The 13069-nt window shown below is 42.5% G+C and overlaps 1 protein-coding gene across 1 annotated transcript; it reads left to right on the plus strand.

Annotated features, from left to right (window-relative positions):
• The first annotated feature begins 3750 nt into the window (after window positions 1–3750).
• COQ5 (coenzyme Q5, methyltransferase) lies at window positions 3751–13030 on the plus strand. The gene is made up of 7 exons (XM_075012524.1): window positions 3751–3924; window positions 5348–5497; window positions 7269–7493; window positions 9813–9919; window positions 11252–11340; window positions 11599–11710; window positions 12338–13030. The coding sequence occupies exons 1-7, from the start codon at window positions 3756–3758 to the stop codon at window positions 12437–12439; spliced, it is 954 nt and encodes a 317-aa protein (XP_074868625.1). The 5' UTR covers window positions 3751–3755; the 3' UTR covers window positions 12440–13030.
• Window positions 13031–13069: the final 39 nt, after the last annotated feature.

Raw genomic sequence — 13069 nt, forward strand, 5'->3', positions numbered from 1 at the left:
GGTTGTTTCCATTTTCCTAATAGGTTAAGTATGCAGAAAGATTGTGGGTTATGACACAGACTCCACAAAATGTTGTCTTACTTGAAGGATCCAGTATCTCAAATCTGACGCAACACACCCATAATAACCCTGAGGGTACAGGAGTGTCAGCTACTATCCCATATTTCTTGGAATCCAGAAGAAGCTCTGCTTCAATTTATCATATTTATGCTGCCAAAAAAACACAGTACAGAAAGTTTTGTATGGGTCAACAAATTCTCTAGGTGGTTTGTTGACCAAGAGGCGGATGTCTAAATACTAAGACGATCAATCTACCGCAAATGTACTAGTAACTGTCCAGATGCTTAGAAAGATAAAACAAACCTAGTGCAACATTACCTTTATTTAGTGGTTTAATGTGTCTGGCCAACATCATGAAAGCCCAGAGAAAGAACAAAATTTTACTTTAATATCACGTTATGTTCATATTTATGAAAAAATCAGTTTTAATCTTCATATGTGTTTATCTGCTTCTCCCTTGGGCCACTTCACTTTCTTCCACATTGATCCATATACATGAATGCCCTCCTCAAACTTGTCCACAAAGCCACCATTCTCTCCTTTAAATTATTCCTGAAGACCCATTACTTATTCAAAGTAGGAATGTACACTCCTGTTTAATTGGTTAACCATTTTAACTTACGTTTAACCCATTAACTGAGTAAAGGGGCAACAAGTGGTCTGGACCAACCCCACCTCCATCCCCACCATGGGCGGAGATCTGCTCCATCCCCACTGGTTAACCGGTAAACATCCCTATGTCAATGCTATGTAAACTTAACTAACACAGCAACTTATTTATTTCATGAGTGAACTACTCGTTTGAGAGGAGTTGATAAGGAATAAACTGTAATCAGCTGTGAACACTGCTCACTAGGCCTCCCGAGTCTGCAATTTTCTGTATGGGCAGAGCCCTTTGTTGTCATGGAGCCCAGTTGAAGTTTAAGGGGCTCCAAAATCAAAAAGTCAAAGGGCCGTGCAAAATTAATTACAGGATTGGAGTTTAGTCTTATAGGCTGTATCACTTTGTCTATCTTTTTTGGCTGTGATTTTTGTAAATTGTTCTACATGAGAGGATCCCTGACCCAATACGGAACAACTCGTAGAATCAGAGTCCTTGGATAGGTAGACAAATGAGTACCATGCACGTTATCCAAACACCTTGTTTTATTCTTCTCCTAGCTTTCGACTCAGGTCATGATCAGAAATACATATAGCTAGCTATTCTGGAAGATAAGGAAGCAATCTGTGAAAAAACTGAGAACCATTCTAAAAAGGGAGTAAAATAAGTTCAGAACAAGACCTTTGGGAGTTTAAATGACAAGGCAGGGAGAGTGTCTTTTTTGATTTGGGAAATTGTGCAAAACATTATTTTGGGTGCTACCACAATCTAAATCAAGAATATCAAACATGCAGCCCCCCAGGACTGGGAAACAGCCAGGGCGCAGAGCCTTGTTGACAGCTTCAGCCCCGGGGACCTGGCCGGGGCCAGGGAAACTCCAGAAGTCCTGGGTACGGGAGCCAGCTGGGGTGCGGAGTATCTTAAATTTATATTTAAATTAAAAATTATTATATATGAGCAAATAATTTGACCGATCAAATTTTATGAACTATTAATAAAATAATAAAACAATAAAATTCATATTAAGTTCTCAATTCTCAATTAAAATTATTATATTATATTCAAACAAGACCTGAAAAATATTATAAAATATACAAAAAACACAACTTTCCAATAGAAGTACAGTACATTTTTGGCGGCCCTGACAGCTATCAGTTTTCCTGTGTGCAGCCCTCAGTAGGCTTTGAGTTTGACATGCCTGACTTCTACATAATAATGTACAAAACTTTTGGTATTTTTAAATTTTCTGCTCTAAGCTATACAAACTTAAGTACCTAAAAACAAAATCAATTAACAGATCAGACAGAATGAAGCAATAACCCACATACTCATAAATAGCAAGCAGTCCGGTAGCACCTGACTAACAAATTTACTAGGTCATGAGCTTTCATGGATAAGACTCACTTCCTCAAATTATTGGAGTTGACAATTAGAATCCAGGATTTATATAGCAGGAAAGGTGGGGGAAAGGAAGGAAAAAAGGGGGTTATCTATTACTACTAGGACCAGTAGATGAAGCTGATACATTTCTTATTTTTTTAGGTGCCACAGGACTGTTTGTTATTTGTGAAGCTACAGTTTTAACATAGCTACCCCTCTGAGACCATACATTCACGTACCTGAATTTTGTAATGGCATATTTAAATGTTACATGCAGTAACAAGGAATGACTAACTCCATATAGCCAGGGCCTTCAGTTGCATTCAGATATGTTTTAAAAGCAATGCTGGTTACATCTGTTTATCAAGTTGTTTGACTAACATGTGAACGTGACTATGGGACAAAGCCTCAAAATCAACATACTCACCACAGCATTTTTCATGCAATAAGGTCGATGGAGGCAAACTGCATATGTGAAGTCAACATACTCACTGTGGCATCTTCCATGTGGTAAGGTCAAAGGAGACCACTCTCCTATCAACTCCAGCTACTCCTCTCATCCTGGTGGAATACCAGAATTGGTGGGAGAGCACTCGGAGATTGATTTCTCGCATCTAAGGAGACACAATTAATTGATAGCCCATGGCTTGACTGCTGCAGCAGTGATCCACCATGTAATGGAGACAAGCCTTAAGTGCTGCTTTGCTGATATTTAAGTCAGGTCTACAAAAGGGGATAGATTTGAATGAAGATACACTCTTCAATTAAGATTAATACCTTGATTCGAACCTTGGCACCATCCCCACAGCAGAAAGTTGACCAGAGAAATGCTCCATTGACTTCCCTTAGTCCTTGTGCTTGTCAGGAGTACCAAAGTCAATGGGAGTGCCCTCAACATGTGATTTAGCACATTCTTACTAGATGTGCTAAACTGAACACCAGAAGATGTACTGACCGCTGGATTGTCGGTTTGCCAGTACGTACAGATGTGCCCTCATGGTGCAGCTCTTACTCACATGCTTGGTTCATTAATGTGGACAAGGCTACACAACCAAATGAAGATTGTGGGCTCAGATGTTGCATTAGAAATGAATGCCTGAGAGAATGTTGATTTAAGGATCTCCTCACAAGGCAGAACCATGGGGAGAGGGGAGGGGCGGTGGGCTGGGGGTTGCCTTGTGGGGCTAGAGGGAGAGACATGAAAGTCGCGTACCTGGGGGCCACAGCGAGGGGTCATGGGAATAGATACAAAAAGGGGTGGTCGCGGCGCACGGCGCGAAGGCGACCAGCCTCCCAAATTATATAGGGACAGTCCCAATATTCAGGGGTTTGTTTATAGAGGGGCCTATTATCATCCCTCCCCCTTTCCTGAGTGGTCACAGTCGAAGCGCCGCGGGGCGAGTCGTGGCTAGGAAGCCGCAGCACACGCGAAGAGCGGGGACAGAGGTAGGGAGAGCTGCGCTCAGATTCGCGCCAGACAACCAGGACCCTGTTTCCGTGGTAACCTCTAGCCTCCCCTCACGCAAGTTCCGCCGGCCCAACTAAGATTGGCTACATAGTAAGACCCGCCTCCCTGCCGTTGGGGCCAGTAAGAATCCTGCGTTTTTATTTATTGCCTTGTAAACGAGCTTTCTATTGGCGGGAATAGGAAAGTAACGCGTCATGTGAGTGCGTGCTGTTTTCTCGGAGTGCAAAGGTCACGTTGCTGCTAAAGATGGCGGCCTCCCTAGGAGCCGTTACCTATAGGGCTCTGCCTAGTCGCCGTTGCTGGCAGTTGCTGGTTATAGGTCGTGGGCTCTTCAGTGGGGCGCGGTGTTTTGTTGCCGAGGGGGAGACGCACTTCGGGTTCCAGACCGTGTCGGAGGCGGAGAAAGGGGAGAAAGGTCGGGGGGAGGACAGGAGTCCTTCTGGGAGTCGGACCAGGGGATCTAGTGGGACAACTGTGAGGCTCTGTGGAGTGGGAGGACCGGGAGATTAAGTGCGGGGTAGGGAAGAGGGTGCTAGACCCTCAAATACCCCGAAAACTGGTGCAACGAACGAGGTATTGTGGTTCCACTAATGGGCTGACGAGACCTGGGTCCTGTTTGTTGCTGTGTTGCTGATCTCCTGTGTGAGCCCTGGGCAAGTCACTCGTTCTGTCCTAGTATTCTGTCTTCTCTCTTTGTCTATTTATTTAGAAGGCGAGCTCCTTGTGGTAGGGATTGGAGCTTTTTATGCTCTGTCCCTGTACAATGCCTTCCACAACAGATTTGGGTTGGACTCTGAGGCAGCTATCCTATGACTGACAATAGCTTAGTTAACTCAGTAAGAAGGGGGGGCGTTGTCTGGGTTAAATATTGTGTTAGGACCCGGAGATGAGAATGTTGTAGCTCTTTGATGCTTAGCTGAATGCTTTCAGGTAGTCTAGACATCAAAAACTTTGCAGAGCATTCACATGGTGGTTTCTAGATTGGGATTGGGGTGAAATGTTGGAAGTAAATATATGTAATTTAAAATACAGTAAACCTCTGCTTTATGCAAGTTTGACATACATGTTAATCATATTAACAAAAATGTACACATCCCAGGCTCTAGCCTCCTGCTTCCCCCAGCTGGGGGAAGTGAGTGGCTGAAGCCTGTTGGGGGCATGGCTTACCCCAGCTGGGGGAAGCTGCAGGGCTGCTCTTTTCAGCACTCCACCACTGACTCCAAGCGCTTGAGCTGGCGGTGGAGCACTAAAAGGAACAGTCTCACAGCTTTCCTTGACTTCCTTCAGCTGGAGGAATCCAGAGGGACACCACTGGTGGGAGAAGGAGAAAAGCCTCTCAGTCCCAGCAAGCCGGGATCCATGTGCAGCAGCACCTGGTCAATTTCCTGGCTCCCGCAAGCAGCGGGGAGCCAAGAAACTGCCAGGGTGCTCCCTGCTCGCCAGGGCAAGGGGCTTCCCCCACATCTCCCTCCTCTCCTCTCACTCCTCCTCTGAGCCCCTGCAGAGCTGGGAGCCAGGCACTGTTGAGTGGAAGCCTGCAAAGTGACCAGGTTCTGCTGTGCCTAGCTCCAGGCTCCCAGGAGCTCGAAGGAGGAGGGAAGGGTCCCCCTCCTCTGACTTATATGAAGTTTGAGTTATGTGGGGGTTTGTGAGGAGCACAACCCCCACATAACTTGGGGTTTTACTGTAGAAATGTTGTGAAGTATTCTGATCTAACTAATAAGATAAAAGTAGGATCTTGGGCCTCTTAAAGTCTCAGGTGTATGTTAGTATAGCCCTAGGAAGGGGCCAGTGAATATATAGAACATGTATTGCATTAGAATGTAATTTTATTTCAGTTTACCATGTATTTGAAAATGTGGCCAAGAAGTATGATATAATGAATGATTCAATGAGTCTGGGAATTCATCGTCTATGGAAGGATACTCTGCTGCATCACATGAACCCTTACCCAGGAACTCAGCTGTTGGATGTGGCTGGAGGGACAGGTACACCATTTTATTTGTAAAAACAAAAAGCAGTCAAGTAGCACTTTAAAGACTAGCAACATGGTTTATTAGGTGAGCTTTCGTGGGACAGACCACAAAAAAGTAGTCTTTAAAGTGCTACTTGACTGCTTTTTGTTTTGATAGTGTATAGACTAGCACGGCTTCCTCTTTGTTACCATTTTATTTGTAGTACTATTACTGAGGAGTACTATTTGCTGGAGCTATGATTCCTTAATAGAAAGGAAAAAAATCATCTATTGTTTGATAAAAATGGAAAATATAATTTTTATTGCTTAGATCTGGAGTCAGCAACCAAAATAGCAAGGAGAGCTGTTTTTTTTTTCAAATTTGGTAAAATATTCAGGAGCTGCAATGTGTGTGAATAGGAGATGATGCTTAATAAATAATGTCAAACCATACATTTTTGTGACCCCTATTTTAAGAACAGCGCACACACAGTGATTCCTGTGTTTACTGCAGAACAAAAAAGCAGTCATGTAGCACTTTAAAGACCAACAAAATCATTTATTAGGTGATGAGCTTTTGTGGGACAGACCCACTTCTTCAGATCATAGCCTCACAATCCATTTACAAACTTTTTACGTATTCTGTTTCCTCACACTTTACATGAGTCTGTCTGTTTTACTGTCTTCCTGATTTTTCACTCTCAATCCACTTTAATTATGACAGTTTTACTTCACGTTTAATTTCAGTTTTCTTTCTTAAAATGTGTGTTGCCCTTCACAGCAGGAATGCTGCAAGCTTACTTTTCCTTTTCAAAATCAAGATTTTTATTAGCAACATGATCAAAACACGAGTACAGTATGGTATCCCCCAGTGAACTGTGCATATTAAAGGAGAAGTTATCCGATGTTTTGAGAGTATACATTCTTTACTATTTAGATATTAATTCTTCATTGTTGGGCTTTTAGATGTTTGCTGTTTATCAAAAATAATCAGGAGTGTTTTTTATACCTTGCAATTATAGTGTCGGGAGCCACAAAGAAGTCCTTAAAAAGCTGCATGTGGCTCCAGAGCTGCAGGTTGCAGAGGCCTGGTCTCTACTGTACTTCGTTCACTTGTTATAACAATACATGATGTTAGAGAAGGCATTGTGTAAGGAATTTTTTTCCCCCAACACGCTGGTAGCCGTGGAGGAACGTACAGGGGAAGGACAAAGTGGGAGTATTACCCAGTTCTACTTTGATCTGACCCCAGTCCAGGCCCCAACTTCAGCTCCCATCCATGGCTTCATTCTTCTGGAAGCCAGGGGTAAGAGGATAGACAAATTGCATTATGAGTAAGTGGCGATACAACGTGAAAAGTTTGGGAACCCCTGGTCTAGTGACTAAATAAGGAGCCTGAAATCAGGAATTCTTTGTTCATGTGCACACGCGCTCTCTCTCTCTGTCTGACACACTGACCTTGAGCAAGTAACTAATTGCTCTGTCCCTCAGTTTCCCTATCTGTAGAATTAAGATAACTTTTACTCCTCAAGAGGAAGGATTGAGTCTTAGTTTGCTAATGTTTTAAAGCACTTGAGATCCTTGGATTAAACTGTCTTAGAAGTGTAAAGTATTACACTCATAGAAACTCTGTATTAATAGTGATGAAGGAAACATAATTGCTATTTTTTAATCTAAAAATGCCACGGAGGACATTGGTTCCAGTTTACTTAGATATTAAAAGTTCTAATTTCCTGTTGAATATTTAAGTTTACAATATCAGAAAATATTCCACATTTGGCATCTCCCTTTCAAAACTAATACAGGTGACATTGCCTTCCGATTTATCAACTATATTCGTTCCCAGTGGGAGCACCGGCTCAGACAGAAACTGAAATCCCATCAGAATTTATCATGGCAGGAAATCTCTAAGAGTTACCAGGAAGAGGAACTAAAATTGCCAGGAGGTTCCCAAGTGGTGGTTTGTGACATTAGCAAGGAAATGCTAAAGGTTGGAAAGCAGAAAGCACAACAGCTTGGCTATTCTGAAGGTAAACCCTGCGTAATATTGCTTCTGTAGTGTGTCTGAATGATAGAAACTTAGATTTAAACAAAATCCTTATGTAGTAGTGGTCCAAAATTGTACTTGCATATCTGCCAGGAGAAGTAACTTTTGATTGGCAAATATCGGGGCGGGGGGGTGTGTGTGTGAAATCCTTCAAAGACATGGAGGAAGTAGGTAAGTAACTGTTGTGCATGTGCTGTCCAATTGTCATAACAGTTCTGCAACTATGAATTATGTTCTCTACAGAGTCACAGTGAGTGTCCTCAGTACTTTGTATCCCTTTAAAAATATGAGTCTGAGGATTAAGTATTTGATTTTCTTCAGAATTGGCCATAGAGCAAAATACTGCTCTATTATACCAATGCAACTCCTCTGAATTTAGTGAGGTGCATAGGTATGAATAAAACAGAATAGTGTACTAAGAATAGGACTACACCTGATTGTCATTTTCAAGAAAGGGGATAAAGCACTCTAGAAACTTTTCTGGTGGCTCTCTTGTTTCCACTGCAGGCAAAGTTGTGACATGGATCCTTGCAAGTAACAGTCTACCTTTGTCAGAAGAACTTTTTATTAGCATTACAGAGTGGTTTCTGACCATGTTGTAGAAATGCAGATATGATCTCCACAGCATGGCTGTGCAAGAAGTGTTAAACACAAAACAAAAACACTTTTTAATACCAGCCATTCTTTCAAATTAAAGATTTGTCAGTGGTACCAGGAAGATACGGTCAGTCTCAACATTAGAAGTACTTTTAAAACTTGACTGGAAATGTAAACAAAATTTCAGCTCAATTTCCTTTTGAGTGAGCACTTACAATTTTTAGTGTTAAGTGCCCAAAATCAACTACAGCACCCAGCTCTCTCTGCATTTCTGGTAACATCATTGGTGCAAGTAGTCTGTAGAGAAATGACAGATTGCTGTCTTAGAGAGGAAAAAATAGCGAGATCAAATTTATTTTTTTAGGCTGACTCACTTTGGTGAGTTTCTAAAGATAATATTTCTCCTTTTTTTTAAGCTGGAGATGAAGGTGCATTATATGTAGAGCAAATAATGATGTAAAAGAATCCTGTAGAGGGGCTTATTTTGTATTTTGTTGATTCAACACTGAGTAACTGGCCAATCAGAGCAGTGGAGGGGTGGTGCTTGAAAGTAGGGGGAAGAGGCACAGGGCTATGTGTGTCCAGGGATGAGTAGGTAAGTGTGCCCCCATAACCCATACACCATGTCCCCAGACAGCTCCTGCACACCCTCCCTCTCCGAGCCCGTGCCCCAAACCCTTCACTACCTCTTTCCCAGACCCCACTCCTGTAAATCTCTCGCACTCAGATTCCCCCCTCACATTCTGCTTCTGCCCCCTTTCTCCAAGACCCTTCACTTCCACCGTGATCCTTCCCGTCCAGACTCCATACCCCAAACCCTCCTGTACTCTTCCTCTCACTTAGATGCACAATTATGCCCATCTCCTACACCCCCTCCCTCCTGCCAAGACCTCATAGCCCTGGTCTTCATACAGTCAGAGACCACATCAGAGAGGTGTTGTGGTTTGTTTTGGGGTTTTTTTTGTTTCTTTTTTTACTTTTCACTTCAGTTGCTCCCAATCCTAAAAAGCCCCCCGCCCCACCTTTTCCCCTTACTTCATGCCTTTTCAAGAAGAGGGAGCTCAAAGGTCAAGCACTCTCTTGTCTAGCCTCTAGGGTAGCCCACCATCTTTGTTGTTTATAATAATCTTTTATTCCTCTCCAGTGCTGATACAGCGAGAAAATAACCAGTGTGTTCTGACAAAGAACTATGGTTTTGGGGCAACTTCCTGGGAAATGTCTGCATTTCATAAGATCCATATAAGGCTCAGGAATTCCATCTGTGAATGAAACAGGAGAGCTGCTCTGCCAATATTAATCTTTTTAAAAAATGTATAGGACTCCAAGATCATTTAATTCCACCCTGAGATTCTTTCTTCTGCATACTTATTCATTTCCAATTTACCTTCTGTCATAAGGCTCATTCTGACATCAGTACAGATGGGTACATTTTCAGTGTTTTGTGCCCACCTTCAGCGGGGAGGAAGGTTATGGTTGGTCTAGTCACAGGTCTGCTGGATTTCTCATCTGATAGGGAATTGTCAAGACGCAGGACCTTGATGTCCTCCCCAACCAAACAAACTCCAGAACCCTCAGCATGATTAAAAATTATACATGTATACATACATTATCCAAAACAGAGTGAAGGTCAAGTCGTCTTGGAAGCGTTTTGGGGTGTGGTGTTGATCACTTCCTAGTATGTGTATGGGTTTTTGTTTGTTTGAAGGCTTGTCCTGGGTGCTTGGGAATGCTGAAGAGCTGCCTTTCACTGACGACAAGTTTGATGTTTACACAATTGCCTTTGGGATACGGAATGTAACTCATATTGACCAGGTAAGCAGTGGCAGCAAGTCCAGGGATAGACCATTCTCCTGAGATTTCTGCGTGCCAAGAGAAGAAGGAACACTCCTGTGTGGGTGGACTTTGGCTTCAATTTCTCACACATAAAAAAAAGTGGAATATAGCCTTACCGTTCGCTTGAATGGTGGGGGGGGGTGGGGGTGGAAAAAAGGTGTAGTAGTAGTAGTAGTAGTAGTAGTCGTAGTAGTAGTAGTAGGCATCCTTCAGTCTGCATAGACTATGGATCGCGCCCTTTAAAGTTTCAATTGAGGACTTCATTTACAGCGTCTGTTGTGACTATAAAGACCCACACAAGAGTGACAGTCCTTGCTGCATCTCTTGCAAATGTAGTGGGTGTCTGGCAAGTCCTTACCCTTTCCTTCTAGAAGTGTCATAGGGTTCATATATTTACTGTGGTGATAAGCAGGGTTTAAATACCTGCATACTTTTTTTTTCTGAGAAGCTGAGTAGTCCTTTAACATTTAGAAGAAAATATATTTATAAGCACTCAACAAGTAATATCACCTTTTCTAATTGGAATCTAGTAGGGTTGCTGGAGGTGGGGGTCTTTCAACGTGGCTGGAGCAGCCCTCAGCTGTGGGGCATGGGAGAGGCTGCTTCAGCCCAGGTAAGCTCGCATGGCCCCATCTTCTGCAGACAGAGGCTGCTCTGGTCCAGCTGTAGTGCCTTTCCTTCTGTGCTGTCAGAGAAGCTTCAGCTGGGCCAGAGTAGCTCCGGTCCCCAGTGTGCAGAAAATGGGCTGGGGTAACTTCCCCAGTCGGCTGGGCTCAAGCAGCTGCCCCAGCTGTGCACCCCTTGCCTTAAATGAATTAAATGGTAGGTTTACCTACCATTTAACCAGTTAACCAATTAAGTGGGATTTTACATCCTACTATGGATCTTGGGATACTTGCTAATAGGCTGGGATACTTCATATTTAATACCATTTTAAAGAAAGCTATTCTCATCCTGAAAGCAACAGATATCGTTTAAAAATATAATGGTGTGCAGCTTTGTTGAGCCTCTCTGCCCTAACATGAATGGGTTGATTTAGATAAAGTTCTGGTAAACTAGGTCCTTTTCTGTCAGGGTAATTTGAAGCATACTTGTAGTTTGAGGCCCATAATGGATAGGTGGATGGTATCTATCTAAAGTGTCCTATGAAAATGCCAGGACTTTTTGGGAACTTTATCCAGAATAGTCTTCTGCTTGAACTGAGCCCAACCCAAGGAGGTGCAGCATCCATGTTTCATCTCCTCATGAGATCTTAATAGGAAAGGTACTTCCCTACAAACAACCTGTTCATCCACTTTTGATCTCTTGCAGGCTCTCCAGGAGGCATATCGTGTGTTGAAACCAGGAGGGAGATTTCTGTGTCTCGAATTTAGTCGAGTCAACAACCCCCTTATTTCCAGGTTGGAATATCACCATTTCTTTTTCTCTTTGTTTATCCCCCACAAATGAGGGTTTTTCTTGAGACATGATAAAAACACATGGAGGAAGAAGACTCCTAAGCCCTTGAAACCCTATCACACATTTAAATCCAAACGCCATGAAAGTCTATAGTGCAGGTGATATACAGAAACTAATTATGCTCTAGAAAAAAACTTAGTCTTAGTAGGATTTATTTGGATGTCTGCATGTTAATCAGTGCTGCTTCTCTCTCTGGACAGGCTCTATGACTTGTACAGTTTCCAGGTTATCCCTGTTCTGGGTGAGATTATTGCTGGAGATTGGAAGTCCTACCAGTATCTTGTGGAGAGCATCCGATGCTTTCCAGCCCAGGTAAGAAGGCACTGCTTAAATGTTTAGTGTACACTTGGTCACCATGGGGGCACCTGAGTGATGGATCAAGAGATTAGGCCTTTAAGAAGGTACATGGTAGTGTTAGTGTCTGCTAATGTTCTGTGTGGGGAAAGCTAATTGTGACAACTGAAGGAGCTTTGAGATATATATAAAATCATGAGTAATGTAGTGAAAGTAAATCAAAGAGTATTTGCTCCTTCATAAAATACAAGAACTGGGGTCATTCAGATTAATAGGCAGCAGGCTTAAAACAAACAAAAGAAAGTACTACTTCATACAGTGCACAGTCAGCCTTTGAAACTTGTTGCCAGGATATTGTAAAGAGCAAAATTTTATAATTGGGTTCACAAAATAATTCAAATTATGCAGGACAGAGCCAGCAATGATTATTGGACAAAATGGTTTGGTAAGCAACCATAGGCTGAGAATGTCCCTGCAAGAAGCTGGAAGTGGATGATGGGATGGGTCATCCAGTAGTTGCTTCAAAAGGAATCAACAGAACATAGCACCTAGCATTTGCCACTGTCAGAAGACAAAATACTGGCCCTAGATGGAACATTGGTCTGACCTAGTATGGGCATTCTTCTCAATATTACTATGTTTCAGGAGGAGTTCAAGGCAATGATTGAAGATGCAGGTTTTCTGAAGGTGGAATACAAGAATCTAACATCAGGCATTGTGGCCATTCACTCAGGTTTCAAACTGTGACCCACCTACTTTGCAAAGCTCTTTATCCTTCAAGGGTATTTCTCCTGAGGAAGGTAAAAGCTATGTGACTCCAAAAACTTCACTGGGGAAGACTTGGCCCCTCAGTACAATCTAAATATTCAGATTGAGGGTTTCTGAAAAGCTGAAATCATGTTCTTATACAACTAGCTGAGGACCTGCAAACCCTTTATTAGGTATTTGTGTAAGTATGGGTCAGGTGACACCTTGGTGCCTGCCATGTGCTTGTCAGCTGATTACCACTTTCCCAGTGCCTCAGAGACCATGACTTTTGTATTGGACAACTTTTTTTTTTTGGTAGTAACTTTTCTAAACTACAGTGTAAAGCTATGGCAAAAATTACACTTAAGGATCCAAGCTTGACAGCATGTTCTTCATATACCAGTAGTAGTACTGTTTGAGGGCAGACACAGACCAGCTGGCCTTGAACAGGATTCTCCCTATAGTGTACTGAAGTAATACCTCTGAGGGGTCGGGGATATGGACATATGGGTGCCAGCTATAATTATAAAAGTGTGACATGTAGAGTTTTTGCTTATTTAAAATATCTTATTAAATTTTATATATATTTCACTTTTTTGTGGTAGAAGTCTGATTTTGAAAACCCTTCTG

This window comes from Carettochelys insculpta, chromosome 18 (assembly GCF_033958435.1).
Source record: "Carettochelys insculpta isolate YL-2023 chromosome 18, ASM3395843v1, whole genome shotgun sequence".
Taxonomy (NCBI): domain Eukaryota; kingdom Metazoa; phylum Chordata; order Testudines; family Carettochelyidae; genus Carettochelys; species Carettochelys insculpta.

Excerpts from the sequence above, each read along its gene's own strand:
- COQ5 (XM_075012524.1), top strand. The coding sequence starts at position 3,756 with ATGGCGGCCTCCCTAGGAGCCGTTACCTATAGGGCTCTGCCTAGTCGC. Across the intron at positions 5,498-7,268 it reads GGATGTGGCTGGAGGGACAG|GTGACATTGCCTTCCGATTT; the intron begins GTACACCATTTT and ends AAACTAATACAG. Across the intron at positions 9,920-11,251 it reads ATGTAACTCATATTGACCAG|GCTCTCCAGGAGGCATATCG; the intron begins GTAAGCAGTGGC and ends GATCTCTTGCAG.